At 44.5% G+C, this 25,323-nt stretch overlaps 1 protein-coding gene across 1 annotated transcript in view; it reads left to right on the top strand.

Moving 5' to 3' along the window:
- LOC117057542 (immunoglobulin superfamily member 1-like) overlaps positions 1-23,314 on the top strand; it is a 33,815-nt gene extending 10,501 nt beyond the window's left edge. Inside the window, exons 10-18 of the mRNA XM_033168392.1 lie at positions 1,664-1,699; positions 2,622-2,927; positions 3,463-3,756; positions 4,988-5,290; positions 6,894-7,184; positions 18,355-18,645; positions 21,025-21,129; positions 22,472-22,509; positions 22,969-23,314. Coding sequence (XP_033024283.1) covers positions 1,664-1,699; positions 2,622-2,927; positions 3,463-3,756; positions 4,988-5,290; positions 6,894-7,184; positions 18,355-18,645; positions 21,025-21,129; positions 22,472-22,509; positions 22,969-23,127 — 1,823 coding nt within the window. The 3' untranslated portion in view covers positions 23,128-23,314. The remainder of the gene's footprint in view (positions 1-1,663; positions 1,700-2,621; positions 2,928-3,462; positions 3,757-4,987; positions 5,291-6,893; positions 7,185-18,354; positions 18,646-21,024; positions 21,130-22,471; positions 22,510-22,968) is intronic.
- The last annotated feature ends 2,009 nt before the right edge of the window (positions 23,315-25,323 follow it).

The following is a 25,323-nucleotide window of genomic DNA, read 5'->3' on the forward strand; positions in this document are numbered from 1 at the left end:
GCTTGAATTTGCCATGATGTACAACTGGGCATACTAGATTTATTTATTTATTTATTTACTTAAAATAATTTTTATTCAAATTTTTTTAAAACATACATAAACAAAAATATAACAACACAACTAACACAAAAAAATACAAACTAACAAAAAAACACTAACATATTACTTCGCTAAGAATATAATCTTTCCTCACATCGTCTCAGGACTTCCTCCTATCTCCTCCTCCTGCGTCCTTTGAGAATACCTTTTATGTAATTTCCCTAACTTCTTCCTTCTAATCTTTACACAAATATCCATTCTATCTCCTACCTCTTAACCTTATTATAATCTTATCTAATAATTAACTTATATCTTATCTAAAACTTATCATCTACGACTTATCTTATCCTCAGATTATATCTAACTTTCAATCATACAATGATCTTTCAAATACAATTTAAAATTCTTTCACTCTTTTTCCACCGCGTCGTCTCTCTGGTCACGGAGTTTCCCGGTCATTTCTGCAAGCTCCATATAGTCCATATAGTCCATCATTTTCATCTGCCATTCTTCTATTGTTGGTAGTTCTTCTATCTTCCAGTTCTTAGCTATCAAAATTCTAGCTGCTGTTGTGGCATACAAAAACAAATTCCTGTCACTTTTAGCAATATCCTGGCCTAGGATGCCCAGTAAAAAGGCCTCTGGTTTCTTTTTAAATGTGTTTTTCAACACTTTTTAAATTTCATTATATATCTTCTCCCAGAAGTCTTTCACTTTAGGGCACGTCCACCACATATGGAAGAAGGTTCCTTCTGTTTGTTTACATTTCCAGCATTTATTACTTTGACCATGGTAAATTTTCACTAATTTCACAGGGGTTAAATACCACCTGTACATCATCTTCATAATGTTCTCTCTTAATAAACTGCATGCAGAAAATTTTATATTCGTTCTGGGCATACTAGATTTATTTTGCCACAAAACGCGGGTGCAGCTGTTGGTTAAAACACAGAGACTAGGGCTTGCAGAAGTGGCTTAGTCTTGCTGGCCACATGACGTGGAAGCTGTATGCCGGCTCCCTCGGCCAGTAAAGCGAGATGAGTGCTGCAACCCCAAAGTCGTTCGCGACTGGACCTAATGGTCAGGGGTCCCTTTACCTTTACAACTGGGCATACTGGATTTCTTTTGCCCCAACAATACTACTGAGATGCTCTCTCTCTGATAACTAGAAAAAATAAAAATAGGAGCTGTGTTCGACGCCAAACACTCAGCCCTTCACTTCCTCTGGTTTTGCAACCATCAGACAGATGCAGACTAATAAGGGATGTGGTTGGTCAGGCAGCTGTGGGAAGGGAAGAAGGACAATGCAGTGGCAGATCAGAGAGGAGTCATACGTTCTGGGGAAGAGCTGCATCACAGAACATTGCTGGGTTTCAGCGGCAACAGCCTCCAGCAGAGATCTTCATTCGGGAGACAACAGAATTAGGAGCAAACAGAACAAACTGGTGGCTACGGAAGCCAAGCCATGAAATTTCCTTCCAGCATCCTCTTTCTAGGTTGGTATCACTCCTTGGAGGGCGGGGGGATCAGAGTGTTTATAAGAACAAGCCTGGGAGATCGGAGGCCCAGCTTCCATTTCTGTTGCTCAGATGTCTTGCCTCTAAATGGATCTTCTCCTTTCCAGGGTGTTGGCTGACCAGGCAGTGGCAGATCGCTAGAGGTGAGTGTCAGTCAGCCGTGATAATGGTGATGGTAATATAAAAAAGGGGGGGTGAGAAGAATGGGAACTCAATCCGTGGACTCCTCCAACCAGAACTACTTTTCTCATGGTAGACAATAAGTGGCACTTGCCAAACTTTCTCCATCGCATATTCAAGGCTTTTTTTCCAGTTGGAATTCAGTTATTCACATATCATGTGGGTGCAATTGCCATTATCAGAGAACGAGTTTGGCTTTCATGTTGAGTTCCGGTACCTCTTTTTCTAGAAAGGTTGTACTGCTCATATTTATTTGTCTCTAGACAACCTGTATCCGACTCAAGGAAACACTCCTCCCAGTTAACCACTTCAGTTTATTTCTCTTGTGTGCAAGGGCTTTTTAAACACAGGGAGATCCTTAGTCCTTCCCCTCCCACTGTAAACATCAACAGATACTCAGGGAGAATCTTCTCTTTCAATGCCTCCTAGGTGCATGAATCTCAACTGGCGCTGTCCTGCCTGTCTCCTGTGTCTCGGCTTATGCAGGAGAGTGAGCAATCGAGCTACATAAAGGACAGCAGGCTCTGGGCTCTTCTACTTCCTCTCCACCCTGTCCTCCTCCAATGTCAACAGGGAAGGGGAAGTTAAAGAGCTCTCTCTCTCACTCTCTGCTATCTCAGAAGTGAGTCATTGGTTGAAGGCTGTATTGTTGGCCCTACAGCTGTTGCTCAGTTCAAAAATTGATTCCTACTTCTTTTGAAAACAGCTTGGTGATGAGGAATATGTGAAAATATTGATATATGTCAATTGGAAAATGTTACAGATTAATATACTGTATGTACCACAACATTGTGGATTTTTGTACCCTGGTACAAGTCTACTTCAAGTCTCCCATCGCTACTGCTCTGCCTTCCAAATCTCATTCCTGTTATCTTTCTTTCCCAGGACAGCATTATCAAAAGCCTTCCATCTCAGTGATACCAAGTCCTCAGGTCGTCCTAGGTGCAGATTTCTATATCCGCTGTGAGACTAAACATTACTCAGAAGCAACCATCTACCTTGTCAAGGAAGGGAGTTTAGCGGCTGTGGATTCTAAAACTGCCTCACATTACCTGTATACAGATTTTCCCCTTTCTAATGCCAAACATGTAGAACCCAATGGTGGGGTCTACAAGTGCAAATATTGCTTTAATACAGGCAATGAAATGAAATGCTCACCATACAGCGATAATGTTTATGTCAACATAACAGGTGAGAGTTTTGCTCTGTCCTTAGACATATTCATGTGTTATTCATGTGCAGGGCATAGTTATGTTAACAGCAAAGCAGGTTCTCAATTTAAACCCTAACCCTATTGTCGCCACATGTGTTACATGTGGTTGTCTGCAGAGAATTCACTTCATGGACACACATGTCAGGACTCTGTGTGATTGTGAAACCTCGTTGCATATGTCTAGGTGCTTGCAGGTGGGAATGTCTCTGCAGACAACCCCATGGAGCACATGAGTATTGCAGAAAGACAGGAGCGGCAGCCCATCCTGTGTCGCCATTTGAGGCAAAATGGGAATGTGCCACTCCTTGCATGCCCCCCACTTCCGCTCCGGCCAGAATGCCCCCCTTCTTGCCAAATGCAAAAAGAGTCAGGCCGTTGCACATGGCGTTGCCACTCATCTTCTCTGCCCCAGGTGAGCAGATATTTCAAGAGCAGGAAAACGTTGCCTATTTTACAGAGTGATACAGTTGCAGATGTTCCACCTTCCGAATACCAGTTCTCTTTCTTTTCCAGGAGAGCTTTCTCCAAAGCCTTCCATCTTTGTGAGGCCCAGTCCTCTCGTCATCCCAGGGACACGATTCTACATCTACTGTACAAATGAATATCGTGAACAATCAACGTTCTATCTCTCCAAGGAAGGGACTCCGGGGCATTTGCTTTCTAGGAATGATTCATTTGGTGCTGTATTTGGCATTCCTAATGCCAAGCAAACAGATGGAGGGATCTACCAGTGTTCATATTGCTTCACTCAAGACCAAGTTCGAAAATGCTCACATTCCAGCGACAGAGTTTACGTCAACATAACAGGTGAGGGCTCAGCTCTGTCTTGGTGTGCCACTTTCACAACTAATACTAAAGTGGAGGTCGGATTTATTGCATCTGCAACTAGAAGGAAAAGAAGAATGGCCTAACATACAGTTTCTCTCTCTCTCTCTCTCTCTCTCTCTCTCTCTCTCTCTCTCTCTCTCTCTCTCTCTCCTTTTTTACATTATTATTTTTATTAAAGATTTTCTTGATTTACAAAGGTAGTGCAATGTCTCTCTCGTATTTTTCCATATAACATCTTTACAAATCAGTTTTTGTTGTTGAGACATTAGGAAGAAAAGGGGGAGAGAGGAGGGTGGGATGGGGTGACGATGTTTTTATTTTACTTAATATGAGTAGGGTTTGGTGTTAGCGTTGTTTGTGTAGGTTCTCTGTTGTTCACTTGTGCTCCTTTGGCGGTGAGAGAGGTCAGGGTTGGCGTAGGGTGTGATTGTTCATTTGTGGTTGGCTGTGGTGATCTTTGGTTTTCTGTGTCAGAAACATCATAACCAGACACTGGAAAGACCTGACAGGAGCAAACATGGACCAATGGTACCAAGTAGTATGGGAAACAGCCCTACTAGAAAAACTAACTAGTAACCTGAAACTGACATGGGACAAACAGAAGAAGACACCTTCACCCCGGTATGGTTCCCCTTCATCACACACACAGCCCAACAAGACAATGACAAAAATCTACCAACAGCATACAAATCAATATGGCTAACCTGATCCAAAACACCCACCAACCCCACTCTTGTTCTCTTCTTATATTACATTCCTTGTAAGTATTGTTCTGCCTTTTGCTGCTTAGAGGGCAGTGCTTGTAGACTGTCAACTTGGTGTTGCCTCAGGAGGCGGACACAATACAGGTTGCCTGAGAGAGCCAGTAGCTTTTTGGTTATTAAGTTCTGGGTTTGCTGTTCCTTGACTTGGGCAATACTGAGTTTTCCCCTGCTCTGGGGAAACAGTGAAAAAGGGGCAGAAGCAACAGAGGGGCATGGACAGGAAAAACCTGGTGGTTTACACCAGGGATGCTTGATCAAAGCAGGGATGAAGAGATGTGGAGAGTTGAAAAGTGGCTGTTTGAATTTTTGCAGTTGTGGGGGACATGTTTGGCAGTTGTGGGGGACATGTTTGGTTCCAGCCAGCATCCTGTTTCCCATTTTACAGAGTAAGAGTGTTGGAGTTGCACCAGGGCTCAAACTTCCCTCTTCTTCTCTTTCCCATTCAGAGCAATTCTATCCCAAACCTTCCATCTCAGTGAATTCGCATGAGTTTATTGCCCTGGGGGGAAATGCAACTATCCGCTGTAAGAGTGAAGAGAACCCAATGGCAGAATTCACTCTGTTGAGAGAAGATTATTGGGGTAACCGTGAGATCAAGAAGATGGAACCAGGCTGCATTTTATTTCCCATTCTCAATGCTAAAGGAACTGATGGGGGGATCTACTTTTGTACCTATTGCTTCCAATCAGACTTAGACTTCCATCAGCAATGCTCAAACTACAGTGACAGAGTATACATCAACATAACAGGTGAGATTCCGTCTTAGGTCACATCCATGCCAAAGATTCTTATACCACTTTAGCAGTCGTGGCTTCCTCCATGTAGTTTGGGAACTGTAGTTTAAGCAAAAGGTTAAAGTTTCTGTCAGAGATTCTGGATGACATTGAACAACAATCTTTCTCAACTAACCTGCCTCACGTGGTTGTAATGAGGACAAAATGAGGTAAAGATCCATTCTGCTGGCTTGAGTGTCTTGGGATATAATTGGAAAAAAAATGATGATTAATTAGCTAATTACACACACACACACACACACACCTTAATATAATGTTAGGAAAATAAAGGTGTACCATTTTAAGTTTTAAAATCAGAGGCATTCAGTTGCATTGGCAATAATCCAAGTTAACAGATTTTTGTTAGGGTTGTAATCAGTGCTTTTTCCTTGGGGGGGGGGAATGCAGGGGTACGCATACCCCTAAACATTTTGTGAATCTAAGTTTGGCCTCATTGGGGGGGGGCAGTATTTCAATATGAGTAGGAAAAGGAGACTACCTCTAAACATTTTTAAAGGAAAAAAGCACTTGTTGTAATGCATTATTTTGGAAACTGCAGATTAGGTAGATCTGCCTTTAAGTCTCTGTTAAATCAAATTTCTCTGCCTTTGCTTCATTCCATCACCTGAAAATGAAGGAGAAATTGTTTAGCTTTTTGGCTGATTATATGGAATTGGTGCATAGTGGCTCAGGCTTCTGTTGAAGACCTTTGTAAATGGGGGTGTGGAGGTATACAGATGAGATGAAGACCATATCAAATTATCACGTCCTGTTTACTGGTCATGATCCAAATAGACTGTGTCCAGAAGTGGAAAAAAGACTGTTGTTGTGTTATTCTGTGGTACATGTGCACTAGTTTGCCAAAGTGATGTGGTGGAGCAGGGAAAGGGAACCTCTGGTCCTCCAGATGTGATTCTGCTGCAACTCCCACCATTCCTGACCATTGGCCATGCTGGCTAAGACACACAGGAACATCTGGATGGCTACATGCTCCCTATCTCAGCGATAGACTATTTGCTTTGCATGCAGAAGATTCTGGTTTCAATCATCTCTAGGTAGGGCGGAGAGAGATCCCTGCTTGCAACGCTGGAGAGCCTCTGCCAATCAGTGTAGCAGACAATGCCAAGACAGATGAAACAATGGTTTGACTCAGTATAAGGCACATATCCTTATGCACTCTGCATTATTAGTTCCCCAGCTACTGGTTTTGATGGGGCAGGGATAATATTCAGGGAACTAGCATATGTTTCAGCCTCGCTTCTTGCCCTCTAGCTTCAGAGTTTGTGGTTCACGTTGCCCATACTTTCAAACCTGTCTTTGCACTATTAAGGGTTAGAAAGATGGGGGGAGAGATGAAGCTGAAATAATTTGGATGATAAAGTATTTGGATGCTACTCTCTTTGCACAGTGTGCCTGCACAGTATATCCAATACAGGTCTATTGAAGGTGATTTTGTGCATAGCAAACAGGTCTTTTGATCTGATGCAAATTAGCAGGATGCATTAAATGCATCACAAGCAACATGTCTGAATCCTTTCTTGGCTGACCCCCCCCCCTTTTCCCTTTTTCCTAACACTAGATCCCTGGCTTTCTAAACCTTCCATCACTCTGAAGCCAACACAGCAGATTTCTCCTGGAATGAATGTCAGCATTGAGTGTCAGGGGGCAAAGAGTTACGTGACCTTCTCCTTGTTCAAATCAAACAACCTGATAGCATCACAGAAGACAGAAAGCGACAGAAATGCAACCAAGTTCTTTTTCTCTGAAGTGAGGTTGGAGGCTGGAGGGAGCTACACCTGCCGATATCAACAAACAGGATACTCCTTTCTTTGGTCAGAGTCAAGTGACCCCATGGAACTGGTTGTGACAGGTGAGGAGCTTCCACAGTTCTTTCTCCCACCTTTCTTCTAACTCTCAATCTCTGTGCATGAGGCAGGAGCTCTAGGGATTATGGTTGTCAAAGCCAAATACCACCCTAGGCGACCTTGAGCCACATTACAAGGAATGGAGGAACTGGGTGTTTGGGTTTACATCAGCAACTGGTTACTAGAGGCAAGATCAGAAAGGAAGATGATTGCATGCCAGGTGAGGTCCATGGGAGATGGAGGTGCATGGAGACAGCAGGAACCCCATCCCAATAGTCACTTACATGGGACATATATGGGAACGTGATATGGCTTTCTGCACTTGTGTCATGTAATCATTGGCTGGAAGGATATGCATGGCCCTGGAAATAAATGAGATGCAGCAATGAGATTCCCTATGTCTAGGGAATGAATGGATCAATACCATTTGACTGAAAGATGTTTGAACTATAAAGATGTGGAAAAGTACATTCTTGAATAAGACAGATGGGAGGCAGGGTGCTGGAGTGGTAACTTGTAGAACTTAAGGAGGAAGATGAAAGGTCAGGTAGATGACCTTTTCATAGACATATGGCAGTATAAAAGAACTGCTTCCCTACACAATTCAGGGCCAGCTCTGCTGTTAGGCAGAGTAAATCAGCTGCCCTGCCTGAGACAGCAGATGCAGTGGACAGAGTTGGGTGCCATGCCACCTCCCACAGTGCAAGCTCTGCATAACCTATAGAAGCTGGTGAGCATGAAATGGGAGGGAAGGATGGCACCCCCTTGTCACTCACCTCAGGCAGAAAAATATCTTGGGCTGGCCCTGCATCCTATTGGAGAATACGTGTGATTTAATCAACCATGATGCTGGGACCAGTCACATGGATCATTCCAACTTCAAAACTGGTGCTCTCCTTTCTGGCATGGCAGCAGTTACCCCAACCAGTTTGCCATGCTCAACGGGATTGCTCCATCTGCACATATATTCCCAGTGTAAAGGAAATTCAGTGTGTGTGTGTGTGTGTGTGTGTGTGTGTGTGAGAGAGAGAGAGAGAGAGAGAGAGAGAGAGAGAGAGAGAGATGGATTACACCCCATTTAAAGCACATGACTTATCCAAAAGAATCCAGAGAACTGTGGTTTGATAAAGATGCTGGGAATCGTAAGTCTGTAAGTAGTAGCTTCTGGGGAAACCAAGGCTTTCTAGTAAAGACATATAACAAATAGCTAGATATTAAAGGACTAAAAGTGAAGCCTGTTGTTATCATGCAACCAAGAATGTATCTTATAAGATTTCGTAAGGGCAAAAGAAGTTCCAGGGTTTTTTTTTGGGGGGGGGGAATTTGGTGTGTAATATTTCACTACTTGAATGTTTAATAATTGACAAAACTATAAACCAGCTTATTATTGATGGGGTATTGGAGGCGATAACAATGTTTGTTGCTTTGAGTTTCCTGAATAAAAGTACTGTATGGTTGGGGGGGACGGGACGACAAAAAACAAAACCAAGGCTTTCCTAGGATTATTTATGGGAAAGCATGGTGCTTTAATGCTTATTTAGCTTCGTGGTGTGTGCACAGCCAAAGACGATGGGTGTCCATACTGTGCAGTAAATAGAAAGCTTTTGCCGTGAGAATGACCCCCGCAGAATCAGACCCAAGGCCCATCTGGTCCAGCATTCTCGTCTCAGAGCGGCCGCCCAGAAGCTTATGGGAAGCCCACAAGCAGCTTCATGCATGCAAGATCATGCGCATGATCTTCAGCAACAGATGTTCAGAGGTATACTGCCTGTGAAGGTGGAGGTACAGCACATGCACGGCCATCATGACTAGTCCAAATGCCACCCTGAGTGACGTGGTCATGCAGGGGCTAATGGATGCGTGTAAGGGAACTGGGAGGTGGTCTTGTGGAGGTTAATCAATAGATCCAAAGGCCAATACGAGGACCATTCCTGATAGCCACTGGACACTGCACAACAAGCATTAGTAGCATTCTAACTGTAACCTGGTTCTACAGACAGATACGCAGTCATCCTGTGGGCAAGCATTGCGGTGGGACTTTTCCTTCTGATTCTGTTCCTGCTGGGACTTGTCTTTATATTGTACAGAAAAGGCAGAAAGGGTAAGTGGGATTCTGGATGGACTGCTTTACAATGGCCGAGATTAAAGCATGCAAAACTGTTTTTGTAGCGGTATAGGTTTTCAGTGACCTGAACAGCAAGTTATTCAAATTCAAACTTTATTTGCGTAGCCGACTGGCCATAGCATCTAAAAGACAAACACCAACAAAAATACAACAAATATGGTTACCAATAAAACCTTATAACCTATTAAAACTCAAGGTAATATCTCCTTGGAACTTAACATAAATAGTAAAATGATAATAATAATGATAATAATAAAATCCTATGCTGGGAATCTGGATGACTACACTGTTGTTGTTCAGATAGCAGCTCTCAGTCTCATTGCTCTCTCGATAAATCTGGCAACCTTCTCTGTTATCGAGCTGTTCTGGTCGGCTAGAAGTGAAAACAATTTAGCTTGACAAGAGCGGCCTGGGATGGTCTCATCCCTCAGGTCTTTATATAGGGGGCAGGACAAGAGTACGTGTGACACAGTCTCTACATAGCCGGATCCACAGGGGCAACAGCAAGTTATCTTTTTGCATCTCTAGCAGAAGAAAAATTTTCTCTGTGTGTTATTTTAAAAAGCAATTTAGTATATGGGTTACCTTGGTAGAATTTCTTTCCAATGCAGAGTGACACACAGCCTCACAGAAAAGAAGCAAGAAGTTTTATCCATCCATGAAGAGAAGGGTCTTTAGTCAGCCTTCCCCAGCCTGATGTCATTCTTGTGGAAGTTTTTGGATGACAACTCCAGCATGGCCAATAGTGAGGGCTGATAGGACTTGTAGTGTAAAACATCTGGAGGGAACCAGGTTAGGGAAGGCTGGTCTTTAGAGTTAGGGTGCATGGGGAGGGAGTAGACTCCACAATGCTGCTCTGAAAGAAGATTGGGCGAATAATCTCATGCTCTCTTTCTGATCTGCAGGTTCCATGGCCCACGAAAGAAGACAACCACCAAACACAGTAAGCTTTCCTAGCAACAAAAACTTCCCTGTAAACAAAAACCTTTATGACTGTGGACATCCTGCCAACCTCCTACACTCCAGACCCTTCAATCTAAGAAGGAAAAAAACACATCTCTGTGTAGCAGCCTCTGCCTAACCAATTTGGTGGAGAAAACATAAGAGACAGAGAAAGATACAGCCCGTTGAACACTTCAGGTGTTCGAACGAAAGCAGCCATTGGCAATTATATCCTCTGGATCCCAATAGGGGGTTTGGTTTTTATTCATGGATCTCTATGTGAAAGTCCTGTGGCACTTAGGATTCATTGACAGTGTATAAAGCACCTCAGTTTTATACCAGAAGTTTGTGGAGAGGGAAGCGGCATTGCAAATGGACCCCTTTAGCCTTAGGGGTGGCAGAGTTACGTAAAAAAATAAAAAAACAAAAGTGTGATCCTGTCCGGCAACATTTTATTTAATTTTTAGCAGTAGGCTCATTTGATTGTGGGCGTGCAGGCATGTGCAGAGTGCCAAGTAACACTCATCCTCTTGAGAGTTGAGTGGCAGCCCCAGGTGCAGTGGCGGAGCTGGCATCTGGGTTTATTGCAGGCTCTGGTACCAGTGTCCATGTTGAGTCCTGTTGTTGTGTTATTGTGGGTGAGGAGTTGTTTGAGATTGGGTTTGAGATCATTCCCATTGTCACTCTAGAAGATGTAGTGGCAGGGACCGCGTGCTAAATATCTCCCTCCCCTCCTGCTCTCCATAGCCCCTGGAATCCCACAGCAGAGAAGACCCTGATGGAGTTTCTTACGCTGCACTGAACCACAGGGCCCTGAAATCCAAACAGGTACCCGATGCTGACAGGATCCCTGAAAGCTGTACTTACGCAACACTGGCCCAAGGCAGACCAAAGTAAGAGTGACAAGCAGGACCTCTTGTGATGTAGAGACTTCTGGGACCTCGGCTGATCCATGGTTTGCACAGACATCTCTAGTAGATCCTTCTTCACCGAGAGAACTGCTGCTCCCACCAAAGAGCTGGGCACTCAAAATATGTATTTACTCTCCTTCTTTGACCACCGAGCGCCTCCTTTCTGTAGAGTTCTTCCTTATGCTCCTGGCTCACCAAGGCGGTTTGCCCCTGCGGTTGAGAACATCGCCTCATCCAGGGTTGAAAATCTTCAGCATTATGTTTAATCATACGTGGTGGACGTGTAAGGTAATAAAAGTTTCCTGGGAGATGGTATATAATGAAATGAAAAGGAAAATGTTTAAAATAACTTTTGCTAAAAACCCAGAAGCTTTTCTATTAGAAATTACAGGTACCGACATTTCAAAAGATCAGAAAAGACTTTTTATGTACGGGACAACAGTCGCTCAAATGCTATTAGCCCAAAGATGGAAAGAAGACAAAGTCCCTACCAGAGAGGAATGGACTATGCCGAAACGGCAAAGCTGACTGGAAAGCTCAGGAACCAAGAGGACAAAATCTTTAAAAAAAAGAATGCGGGAAAATTATAGTTTATTTAGGAGACCACTGTAAGATGATGGAAAGATTAGCAGGCTTTTAATCTCATTTGTAATGTAACAGATAGCTTGGATAACATGGATTGATAAAAATTATAGATTATGCAATAATATGCAGATTTTAATGCTGATATTAAGACCCATGGAGGGGGTGGGGGGAAGTCATGAGATCAGAGTAATCTCTATATATGAATATGTATATGGATTTGTTATAATTCTATATTTGTAAAATCAATTTTAAAAATTCAAAAAAGAGAGTCTTCAACTCTGTGGATTGAATGTGGCCCCTCAGGCCTCTTTTGCCTGGCCCCTGGGAGCCTCCACAGGCTATGCCCTTTATAAGTCCTGCTTCGTTGCGTCTTCAAGTCCTTTGGACTACCTCCAATGTGCCTTTGAATTGTGACCATTGTTATGTATTGCAGTTCTCGCCCTAGGCCACTAGGAGGTGTGTGTATAGTGCATTCTGCTGCAGTTCTCACTCAGGTCCGCACATGCAAATGAGGGATTGAAAGTGACGTACATGGATTGGGTAACTACAGAAAGTTGTTACTGTTGCTTGTAGCTGAGTTCTATATAAGCAGGCTGCTGAGCCCTTCAGCTCACTTCTGTTCCAGCCTGAGAATAAACAGAGCTGCTTGGAGAATCACTGTGTCGTCTGCAATGTCCACCCACTATTTAATAACTATGCCTCTTGATGTGGGACGGGAAGGTGGATAGGGGTGGAGAACCTTTGGCTGGGTGTCGCCAGGCTGCTGGTGACAACAACCCCGAAAAATCCAGGTGACCCCTCCCAGCGGTTTCATGATAACATTTCTTTCCATGCAAAAAAGAACAATAGTGAATGTTGCATTTAGTTGCTGTTTAAAATTCACAGCAGGGAGCAGATTAAGACTGAAATCTTAACCCCACTAACCTGGGAGTAGGCCTCACCGAATGAATTAGGATTTATTTCTTAGGTTAGCATAACGTAGTTAGGAGTGCAGGCCCAGTGGATATAGGATGCCTTTGGCAACAAAATACACTTCAGAAAAAGGGGGAGGAGGGGAAGTACCAGTATATATCAAGGAACATCTAAACAATTTATATTGCAGAGCCATTCATGCATCTATTTACACATATATGTGCACACTTTTTAAAAAAAGTTTGTTATAAAGAACAAAGATTGAAACCTTTCAGAGCAAGAGTCCGTGCCACAGTGGCGGTTGAATGTACGGATGGAAGGAAATCCACTTGGCTGTTCGTTTTGAACAGATTCCCAGGATCCAACCCACAGTAGCATTATTTTGCACAATGCTTCTTGGTTGCTGCCTCTTGCTGACTCACGAGTCAGATGACAAACGATGCCACTACCTCTTCCCTTTTAGTCTTGAATTTTTTTCAGACTCTGCTTGTGACAGCTTATTTATTTCTTTTTGCCCTGTTCTTGCCCTCTTGGTTTCCACATGAGCCAGCTCCCCCCTACTTCTACTTCATTTTGCTAGTCATAGAGATAATATACTGAGCTACGAGGGTGATTTTGCCTGATTTAGATTATACAAGGAAGAAGGTTGAGCTCCAGATGTCCTCTTTCCCCCTGACAGGTCCTCTTTTCCACGTGTATATAAAATGAGAGTACAGTGGTACCTCGGGTTAAGAACGTAACCTGAAACTGTTCTTAACCTGAAGCACCACTTTAGCTAATGGGACCTCCCGCTGCCACTGCGCCAACAGAGCACGATTTCTGTTCTTATCCTGAAGCAAAGTTCTTAACCTGAAGCATTATCTCTGGGTTAGTGGAGTTTGTAACCTGAAGCGTATGTAACCTGAGGTACCCCATGTAATCATAGTGATCCATAGTTAAAAGTAGAAGTCGGCAAATGTGTCCTTCTTTGTGCTTTTCAAAATATGGCAACCCTGTGACAACCCCACCCCTACATTCCCCCCCCCCCCCCAGCTTTCCTGACCCCAACCAGTTCTTTCTCTACTGAGAACTGTGCCTCTGAAGAACACACTTCCAAGAAACAGCAGACAAGAATCAGGGGGTGGTTGGGTAGAGGCTGTTTGTTTCAAGGGAAGATGGGACTTGGGCTACCTTATGTAGGGCTGTCTATAGATGCTGGGAGAGGATAGGTTTATTAGATATCATCCTTCTTTTCTCATGCTTGTGACTTCAACAGGGTACATCCCTTTGCAGCTTAAAAGGGAAGCTTAGCTAGGCTAGTTTTAGCCTTTTAGTTTAAGTACTGTAATGCATTCTCCTGCATTCTGGATTCTCCTGCTATTTCCCCCTTTTCTCTCCCTTAAAACAATAATCACACAAACAGTCTTGCAAAAGGTAAAAATAACATTTACACACTCAGAGTATCTGTTGCAGAATAAGAGATACAGGAGTTTTGTTCACGAGGGCTTAAAATGGTAGCTCAGTTACACAGACCTATTTTAGTCTAGCTTAAGATGGAGTTTGAGCTACAGCTCAGACTTAGCAGTTCTCATTTCTGGCTTGGAGATGAGATGAAGAGTAAGAGTGAAGAGAGGCAAAGGAGAAGGTGCCCAGGTAAGGAGAATATATAGGGCTACACCCACTCCCTCTCAGGGCACAGTGGGATCTCTAGCAAACTTACAGGAAAACTCTGTGAGCTTCAGCTCTCATCATGTGCCCATCTACCAAACATGAATCATTGGTTTGACTGCATTTTAAATATCCCACACCTAAAAGCTGAACAGAGGCAAGTTGTCAAGTCCCAATGGGCTGCCCAGGACATGACTTTGCAATGACTTGTGACTGGCAGTACTAGATTCCTTCCGCCCTCACAATACTGCTGAGAATCTCTCTGTCCAGTGGCATAGCATGGGTTGCCAGTGTCCAGAGCCGCACCGGGTGGGGGGGGGGGGGTAGGAGGGAAACAGACAGAGGACAGATGCGCATTCAATTGCTTAATATCGTCCATGTCACCCAGGAGATTGCAACTGCAGAGATAAGAAAAGAGTCGTTCCATTGTCACTTCCTGGTTTGGATGCAGAAGCTATTTTCAATAGAGCCCAGTGATGGAAATGCACAACTGCATCGAGGCAGCACTGGGTGATGAAATTTTGGGCCCCATACAATTTTGGGCACAGGGCAAGCACCCCCGTGGCACCCCGCCAATGCTATGCCACGACCTCTGTTTCAGGACATCAGCCATAAAAAAGCACAGGGGATACAACTTATGCTAAACCGTTTTTCAAAGAAATGCAGAAGTTTCATCTGTTCACTTCCGTTCCTTCCATTGTGCAATCCACAGCTGTGACATAATAGGAGATGTGGTTAGTCAGGCAGTCTAGGGAGGGGACTAAGACCAGAATATCAAATCAGAGAGAAGTGATTTGTGCTGAGGATCCGCTGTGTAACAGAACATTGCCGGATTTCAGCAGCAACAGCTGCCAACCAAGACCGTCATTCAGGACACAGCAAAGATAGGAGCAAACAGGACACCCTGCTAGCGGCAGAACCCACGCCATGAGTCTGTCTTCCAGCATCCTTTTTCTTGGTTGGTATCCCTCCTTGCGGGGTGGTGGGGGCAGAGCAAGTGGCCAAGGCCCTGTGGGGAGCTCAGAGGCCCAGCTTCAGGTCCTTTTGCTCAGATGTCTTGCCTCTAACAGAATGCTCTCCTTTCCAGGGTGTTGGCTGACCAGGCAGTGGCAAATGGCTGGAGGTGAGTTTGGGTCAATGAAATTATCCCAAGAGTGGGACAGAGGCATAGGGCAGAATGGCACTTCAATGCCAGGGCCTCCCACGATCAACTTGCTTTCCTCACTACTGCTGAATGATAAAGTGGTAGCTCCCACACTTTCCCTGTAGTGTGCAAGGATGACAGGGGCAGGGGCCGCATCCTCCTTTGTCTTTACACAACCTGTGTCCATCTCAGCTGTCCATGTGTAACTCTGAAGTTTCTGTAGGAATTTTAAGGAAGGTAGGAGAGGATAAAGTTATTAGATATGCTCCTTCCTCGCTCATGCTAGTGAGCATAGAGCAGATCACATTCCTTGCAGCTAATAATAATAATAATAATAATAATAATAATAATAATAATAATAATAATATATTTATACCCCACCCATCTGGCTGGGTTTCCCCAGCCACTCTGGGAGGCTTCCATCACAATATTAAAAAAGAATAAAACTTCAGACATTAAAAACTTCCCTTCAGATGTCTTCTCAAAGTCAAATAGTTGTTTATTTCCTTGATATCTGATGGGAGGGTTTTCCACAGTACGGGTGCCACTATCTAGAAGGCTCTCTGCCTAGTGAAGTGTTATGTACTGAGTTGAATAGGATCCAAAATGCAGCAGCCTGATTGGTCCTAGAACAATAGGATTGAGATTGCAGCAGCCTGATTGGTCCTAGAACAATAGGATTGAGATTGCAGCAGTCTGATTGGTCCTAGAACAATAGGATTGAGATTGCAGCAGTCTGATTGGTCCGCAGGAGCCACCCAATCCAGCTACAGGTGGAAGTGAATCCGCATTCCGATTGGCATACAGGAGTATCCCGGAATTAGCCAATCACGTGGGGCCCATTGTGTAAATAGTGTATATGAAGCAAACGTTTTGGGGGAACTGCATTCCTCACTACTATGAGCTGAATAAAGAGCATGAAATTCACACTTGACTCCGAGTATATTTCATGAAGCTTGTTGATGGCTGGTTTCTGCCTTTTAACTAAGCAATACAGGATGCCTTTTGTGCAGACGCGCTTCTTCCTGGTAATTTCCCCTTTATTTCCCTCTTAAAACAATAACAACACAAAGCAGTCTTCTTAAAATAAGAATAAACTTTACTCACATTCAGCAGCAATCTGAAGGCAGGCTTTAGCTGCAACTTCGGTTTCATTTGCAGGAAAATGTAGACAAGAGAAGTGAAGTCTCAGACGTACAACATGTGGCCCACATCCTTTGTTATGGATGAGGCTGCATTTGAACAGCAGGATGAAGAGTAGGTCAAAAGAAATCCAAAAGAGAGATGCAGAAGAGGAAGAGGGCTGTGCGCCCAGCCCTTTTATATGGCTTTACTTGGGTCACGCCTATCTACCTGGTCACACTCAGAGGGAGGTGGCTCCCAACAGGTATGACAGGAAGTCCTCCCTTCTTGGAGCCACCTTCCTCTGTGTGTCCACTCTAGGAAACAAGGAATGTTGGACTTGACTGCTCTGTGTCTACACCCCACGTTTCCCATGGAGGTACCTGCTACCTTTGGGACTCGGTTCTCTTTTGACTCTTCCTCAAGCTACTGCATCTCTGAGTGATGATAGAGCTGCTTTTTAAAACAAAAAGCCTTGCTGACCAGAAAGTTACACAAACTGATGGATATGGGCTGTGTTGTAGTGGTTCCCAAAGTCCCCTCCTCCGGCCATGGATCAGATGAAAATTGGTGAGAGTCTTGGAGGATGACTTAACTCGTTTTATGCCTGTTGTAGCTGTTGTAATACACTGTGCCAGATGCCGCAAGATTTGTAGGTGTGTGTTTTTCTCAGACAGGCCACAGACCCCCTAAATGAAGCTCATGGGCAGCCAGCCGCTCAGGGACCACAGCTTGATAACCCCTGCTCTGTTCAATAATGTCAAAGCAGATTCATCCAGCACTGTCGTTTGAATTTTGTACAAACTCACTCTATTCGATTCCCCAACTGCAGGTGAATGCCTCCTATTTGACAGAAGGAGGCTGTTGCAAGTGTCCCACCTTCCAAACCACACTCCCATTCTCTTTCTTGATCAGGACAATTTCCCAAGCCTTCGATTTTAGTGACTCCCAGTCCTAATGTCGCCCTTGGAGGGAATTTCTACATCCAATGTGGGAGTGAATATAACGGAGCCACCTTTGACCTCTACAAGGGAGATCCTTTAGTATTTGTGGAATCAGAGACATCTTCGTCCAATACAGTGGATTTTTTCATTTCTGAGGCCAAACTAGAAAATGGAGGAATTTATCAGTGTAGGTATTGCTTCGCTGATCGCAGATGCTCGCATCTAAGTGACAGTCTTTACATCAACGTAACAGGTGAGGGCTTAGCTTTAATCTCTGTGTGACAGTTTTACAAATGGGTGTTGGGTTTACTCCATCTGCCAATCAAATGGGGGGAAAGTGCACTGAATGAACTATATAACTGAACTGTAACTGCACAGATCGAAATATGTACCTATCAAAAGGGATTCTTTATCCCCATTTCTATTTAATCATTAGTATTTTATTCCAGATTAAAATGCATTCTCTGTAACCAAAGTCATAATGGCATGCAGATTGTGTAGCACACTACACAGTCCCCTGCACTGTACTCCATTTGTCACACACCCAGGTCCCAGTCAACGGACAAGGCAATGGACGTTACTATACAACCTGAAGCCTACAATGGAGGGTCCACAGCAATCCTACCCCAATAGGTTCTGTCCCTCTCATAGGGCATCTCTGCTGTGCAGTTTGCCTTTCCCGGACAAGGGTCACATCCTACCTGTGTTCTCTGCCAACTAATCTCATGAGTAATGGCATAAATGCATTTTCTATGTTCCCCAATAGCATTTTACAAAGCCAGACAATTGTGTAAGATCAAAGGATTAAGCATCCTTCTTTTTCTCTTTCTCCCCCTGGATAAGCTTCTCCCAAACCTTCCATCTCAGTGAGCCCAGGTGAGGTGATTGCTCTGGAAGGAAATGCCAATATCCTCTGTAAGACCAAAGAACAGCAAGAAGTAGAATTTACTCTACACATAGAAAATTCTTCAAATACTTACAAAAGCAAGAAGATGGGATTGGGTGAAGTTCTATTTCCCATTATCAATGCCAAGGAATCAGATGGGGGCACCTATCGCTGTAGTTATTGCTTAAAGTTGAAGAACACTCAAGCATGCTCAGACTACAGTGATGAAGTACACATCAAAGTAACAGGTGAGATCCTGTCTTAATCCTTGTATGCATCTTTCGCAAATTGCATTAATACAGGTTTTGATTTGCTGCAATTGTAAATGAAATTGGAAAAGTGTGCTGGCTCCACCATTCCTTAGTTTTAAAAGGAGGTATCTCTCCCTCTTCACGTCACAGTTGGGTATCATTTCAACATTTGCAAACAATGGATTCTCTTGCTTCTATAGCATCCTGCCTCTCTGTCTCCTGGCCCCACACCTCTCCTACTCCCTCTTCTGCCTCAAATTCGGAACTGCCCTCTGCCCCAGACTCTTCCTGCTCACTAAACCCTGTCACCTGTGTATGACCCTTCCTCCTCACAGTCGGCTCTCCCTCCCTCTGACCACTCATCATTGTCCCACCACCAATCCCCTGGCTCTGAGCCATCTTCCCATGGGGACTCCCTTGGGGAGTGCTGATGCCTCCCACCTCTCCTCTGCATCCAGACAGTCCACAAGTCTTTATAAAGATATTGAACAACATTGGGCCCAGGACTGGGCCCTGCAGCACCCCACTTCTCAGTCCCCCCCTTGGTGAGCACTCTTTGGGTTTAGGTCAGTCAACCAGCTACAAATCCACCTGACAGTGACTGCTCCCCACATCAAATGGGGGGTGACTTTTGCGTGGTCACGCGCAGCCCTCTGGATCCCCGTGCGGCTCCTGGTAGTTCGGACTGGCTTCATCCTCCCCAGGCTGGATACCTGTGGTCTCCACCTACCTCAGTCAACCGCTCAATCCTGCCTGGGGAGGCGGTGCTAGGGGATTGGCCATGTAAGGGGAGGGACTGCTCTGCCCCCACAACAGAAGGTGTAGCTTACCTGTGAAGCAGCATTCGGCTCCAGAACTTCTCCCACCCTCCACTCCCTCAATTAAGTCTTCTTTTGCAGGATAACATCTTCTCCACAGATATGCAGGCGCTGCTACGTCAGAGTCGCTGTTGAAGGGCCGGAAAGGAATTTTCCTGCATTGGCAGGTTTCGCCTTTCCCGTAGCAATATGTCACAACTTTGGTGGTTTCAGGCCTTGGGCGGAATCCTTTAGTCTATCTTCCTAAATGGGGGGGCATGAGGCGGTGACCCTTGCCCCCTTTGCGACGGCAATACTGTTAAAGGGGTCTTGGGGGGAGGCATTGATCATACGCTGAGAGGTTGTCATTGCTCTCCCCCTCCAGTGGTGGCGAACGGGGGTGGGGGGTGGGATCTCTGCTTGAACACGTGTTCTCCAGAGCCAGCCCAATCCCCACACATTGTGGATAACCCTGAAGTCTCCCAGATCCCTGGCTGGGGAGTGGGAAGGGTAAATGCCCAATGCCTGAGCCAAGGTCTCCCTACATCTGAATCTTAATAAAGTTGTGGCCAATTTTAATCCCATAGCAAGCTGCCTTGAGTCATCATTCTGCTCAGGGGTCGCCTGGGGTTTGGGGGACTCCGCCTGTCCACGCAATAGCATCCTCTACCCACATTTTGCCAGTGTCTTACAATAATATTATGGGGAACTTTGTCAAAAGCCTTGCTGGAATCAAGCTGTGCTACATTCACAGCACTGGGAGATGGTAACGCAGAGGGTGAATGGAAAGATCCATGAACTGATAGAAGGGTCTTTCTTGGGAGCTTCTGGGCACTGCCAGTGTGGGGTTTGGTGAGCATTGGCAGCATTCCAACTCTAGGCAGGGGATTAGCAAGGGGGGTGGGGGGCGGGCTGCCCCGGGTTCCATAATGGAGGGGGTGTCAAATTATCAAGGAACAATTTTTTTGGGGGGGGGGAATTGAAAAAAAAAATTGAAATCTTTTTTTATATGCCTGCTCCGAAGGTCTTATCTTACTATACTAGGGATTATATAGCTATATATGAAATTTCATGCATATCGGTTAATATCTTGACCCTCCTCCACCAAAATAGCTGTTTACTTGGCTGTTTTCCTGTATCGTGAAGGCTGAAATTTCAGTTCAGAGAACACTTACTGTTCCCAACCCTAACCCTGTGGAAAGCCATCTGATTAGACTTTATTTTGATTTTGAGATGTTTTTAGGAGGTAATTTAATTATTGTTTGATTTTATACCAATGTTATGTATCTGATGTTAGCCACCCTGAGCCCGACTTCGGCCGGGGAGGGTGGGATATAAATAAAAGTTTATTATTATTATTACTTGTTATTATTCCTTTGTAAGAAAATATGAAATAACGTAAAAACATTTTTGCGGGGAGGGGGAAATCAATGGGGGGGGTTGACAAGAAATTTTTCGCACCGGGTACCACCTGACCTTCCCATGCCTGGGGAGGGGGTGACAAAAATTTTTTTGCCCCTGGGTACCAATTTACCTTGCTACGCCCCTGACTCTAGGTGCCCTTTTCATGCTGTTACAGGTGGACATTCAATAGCCATGTGGGCAGGCATTGCTGCCGGAGTTTTCTTTTTGGTCCTCCTCCTGCTGATCCTTGCTTTTGTATTGTCCAGGAAAAGGAAAAAGGGTGAGTAGGCTTCTGGACCAGTTGTTCTGCAATGGCTGAGATGAAAGCATGCACAACCAAGGTTGTAAATGCTCACTTTGTGGGAGCTGTACCACTTCAAGTTCCCCACGAGAAGATTAAAGCCCCAGGTGCCAAGACAGGTTACAATCTCAGAGAGAGAACGCTCTACTTTTAAAAACAAAATAGGGTTGAAGTTCATATGGTTGGACAGGCAGACGTGATGGTATTGGGGCAGTGCCTGGTGAAACCTCTAAAGCTGGTGCTGGGCTTGAGCAAAGCAAAGCAAAAAAAAAAGTGTATTTATTTATGCAATATATATGTGATAAACAATAGCACAAATCCAGCAGTGCGCACACCATGTGCCAGGAGAAATGAATTTGTCAGTTAAAATACTCACAAGTTAATACAGTGATCTAACAGAATACAGTGGTACCTTGGTTCTCAAACTTAATCCGTTCCAGAATTCTGTTCCAAAACCAAAGTGCGCTTTCCCATAGAGAGTAATGTAAAATGCATTAATCCGTTCCAGACTTTTAAAAACCACCCCTAAAACAGCAATTTAACATGAATTTCACTAACGAGACCATTGATCCATAAAATGAAAGGAATAAACAATGTACTGCAGTCACACAATCAATCAATCAATCAATCAATCAATCAACCAATCAGTAGCTGAACTGAGTTCCACACAGTCACAAAAAAAGAGCAAGAAGAAGAAAAACGCAAAATAAATAGCAAAAATAGACAGAACTCAGCGTAACACTCAAAATGGAAGTGTGGCACTCAAAACGGAGCATGTTCGGCTTCTGAAAAAAGTTCACAAACCAGAACACTTCCTTCCAGGTTTGCAGTGTTTGGGTTCCAAATTGTTTGAGTATCAAGGCATTTGAGAACCAAGATACCACTGTAGTTATAAATTCACATGGTGGATATAATTGTTCAAGGGATAGTTGACCATCCATTTCAGCTATGATCCATTCCACAGCTGCTACTTCCTCACTTGTGAGCCACACAATGCCGTTACCACCATGGAGATATTCCACCACTCCCATCTCTTTATTTGAAGATTTTTCAGGCTTGTTTCATGTTTTTGTTGTTTACCTCTTGTGGCGTCCTTTCACGGTTGATTTGTATGTAAACCAGCAGTGCAGCCAATCAGAAGCCACGCCTTGGTTCTTGAATGGTGCTGGGAGTTGTACGGACTCCCAGAACGGATTAAGTTTGACAACCAAGGTGATACCACTGTATATGGGCCAGTGGGGAGGGGAAAAAACACCATCCATAACTTTACTCAGAAACCTATGGGGTGAAAAATCTCACAGTGTGAATCTCTGCTCTACAGGTTCCGTGGCCAATGAAAGAACTCAGCCAACAAACATAGTAAGAAATATTCCAATGAACAAAAACTTTTATGACTGTGAACGTCCTGCCAACACTTTACAGCCCTGACATAGGGGGGTGTTCTAATTCGATGCAACAGCCTCTACTTTTCCAAGTAACAGGGGATGGCAGGGCTGATTTGATTTGGGTTGGGGTAGAGGGCCAGGTACCACCCTCCGTATAGTCTGTGCACATCTCCAGGTATGCCCGTTTTTGAACTGGCTCTTCCAAATTCCTGGAATTTCTCTGGACCAGGGATGGAGGACCTGTGGCAGATGTTGTTGGACTACACGCCCCCATCAGCCACAGCCCACATAGCCAGAGGTCATGGATGATGGGAGTTGTAATCCGGTAAGATCTGGAGAGCAGCAGTTTCTCCACCATTCCTTCTTTGTTTCCATTGTAACTCCAGCAGAGGGAATGGCAAGATTGCATCTCCTTCTTTTTTCCTCTCCATAGCCCTTGCAGTCTGAGCCTGAAGAAGACCCTGATGGAGTTTCCTATGCTGTACTGAGCCACAGTTCATTGAAAACCAAACCAGCACCCGATGATGATGGCATCCCTGAGTCGTGTACTTATGCAACGGTGGCCCAGCACAGAACCAAGGAGGGCCAATAAGCAGGATCTCTTACAGTGCAGAGACTTCTGGGACCTTTGCTTATCCCCGAGGGTTATGGACATTTTGCTTATTTCTAGCTTCCACGACATGGGAGACGAGTTTCATAAGGTGGCCTTATTCACGGAAAGAAACTATTGCTCACAGCTAAGAACTGGGCAGGCCATGCATGATGAATTTAAAAAAGATGTTTAAGATACCTGTTCCCAAGAGGCCTGAAGCACTCCCCCCCCCCCCGGGATTATAGGGGCAGAGGTTCCTAAAGAGATGGGTAAGTTGTGTGTGTAAGCAGCCGGAGTCCTCTGTGCTCAGAAGTGGAAAGAAGAAATCAACAATGAAAGAAGAGTGGGTTTTAAAGTTAATAGACTATGCAGAGATGGCAAAGTTGACAGCAAAAGTAAGAGATCAAAAAGATGGGAACTTTGTCGGAGAGCGGAGGTTCTTTTTGGACTATCTGAGAAAAAGCTGTGGCCCAATGAAATCACGAGCAGGATTTGGATAATAGGCAAGGGAAGGCGAATAAATAAATGATGTAAGTTATAATACAATAGAAAATAAATGCCGGTCAAAATGTAAGAAATTATTATATTGAAAGTGAATTGAATAAAATCAGATTTTGTGTAAAAAAAACTAATAAAAGTTTATTATAAAAAAAGAGAATTGGGCAGCTGCTTTTATGGCTGTATTGGAAGACCACATCCTTTCTGCAGATTCTTCCTTACTGTTGGCAATATGGAAACAGGCCAAAATAGGGGAGGGGACCTCATTTCCGGGGACTGGGTGTGGCCCTTGGGGCTCTCTACAGGCAACGATCCTCTGCACCATCTTGAGGGCTTTTGCCTGGCTGGATTGTGTCTTGATGTAATACTGCCTCCTGCTTGCCAGAATCTGTGGGATGTAAACACAGAGCAGTCAAAACACAACATTGCTAGAGTGGACATGAAGGTGTCTCAGTCCTCCAGGCTTAACTTCCTGTTTACCTGGACTGAGACAACTTCCTCTATGTAACTGGAGATGGGTGTGGTTTCACCTGGGGAGGTTTACACAAAACCACAGGAAGCAGACCCCATCTTTCTTCTTTGGATTCGCTTCTTCAAGGAAGAGCATCTCAGGGACAGAATAGTGAAGCCTACTTCTTTATGGAGTTAGCTTCTACATGTAAATACATTTATCTAAGCCTGCCTGCCTTTCTGAGACTGTATTCTAACTCAGGATAAGTAAACTCTTTTATATCTTATAAACAGTACTGTGTTGTGTCTATATTTTTAAGAGGGAACAAGGGGAATATACCAGGAATATATATTTCTTATAGAGGCTTTAGCAAGCCTATGCAACCGTCTCTGCTGTGTTTTAACAGGGAATGTAACTCTGCTAATTTTGGAGCTTGTTAATACAAGCTGGGATGAGATTTATAAAGTAATATATCATCATCCACACCCCTAAGCATTCCCACAGAATCGGGGCTAGAGAAGTGGGGTGTTGTTAGGGACCAGGCTGAAGAGGGCTGCACGGAAGAGAAATGTTGGGGCCTGCCCTTCCCCCTGCTAGTGATCAGGATCCTGACTTTTCACAGGAGCACTGGTGGAGGAAGAGGGGGGAGTGCACCGCCCCTGGCACCATGATCCCGGTGGGGTGCCATCACGGCTGTGCCCCCCCCCGTGCTGGGTGCCACACCCCTGCATGAAGCATGCCGCGCCCCCAGAATACATGCCACGCCCCTGTGGGCAGCGTACCATGTCCTCTGGGATGCGCGCCAGCCACAACCTCGCCTGCTCTCCACCCCCGGTGCCGGAGCAGGAAGCTCCGCCACTGCCCAGGAGCAGGAGGGCAGTATAGATGTTTTTACATGAGTAGTGTTATGTATTGGTTTAATATGCATATGTGAGTTTCACTGCTGGTTCTGTAACTACCTTTCCCACTCCAGGGTGATTCAAACAGGTGCGGTGACAGTTGCTATTGGTTAACTTGTTGGCACAATTTGGATCCTTACTCTGATTGGGTCCCGCCAAAATCTAAATGTATCCTTTCCCCAGCTCCTGTTCCTGAGAGTATAAAAGGAGCTCACCCTTTCCCTCCAGTCAGTCAAGTTCCTACTGCAATAAAGGAGATTGTTCTTGTTAGACTTGACTCCTAGCATATCCTTGCTAGCATGCTGATTACATGAAGAGCTGAAATTGTTTAGACACTGCACCCGCGAC

Source organism: Lacerta agilis, chromosome 14 (genome assembly GCF_009819535.1).
Source record: "Lacerta agilis isolate rLacAgi1 chromosome 14, rLacAgi1.pri, whole genome shotgun sequence".
Classification (NCBI taxonomy): domain Eukaryota; kingdom Metazoa; phylum Chordata; class Lepidosauria; order Squamata; family Lacertidae; genus Lacerta; species Lacerta agilis.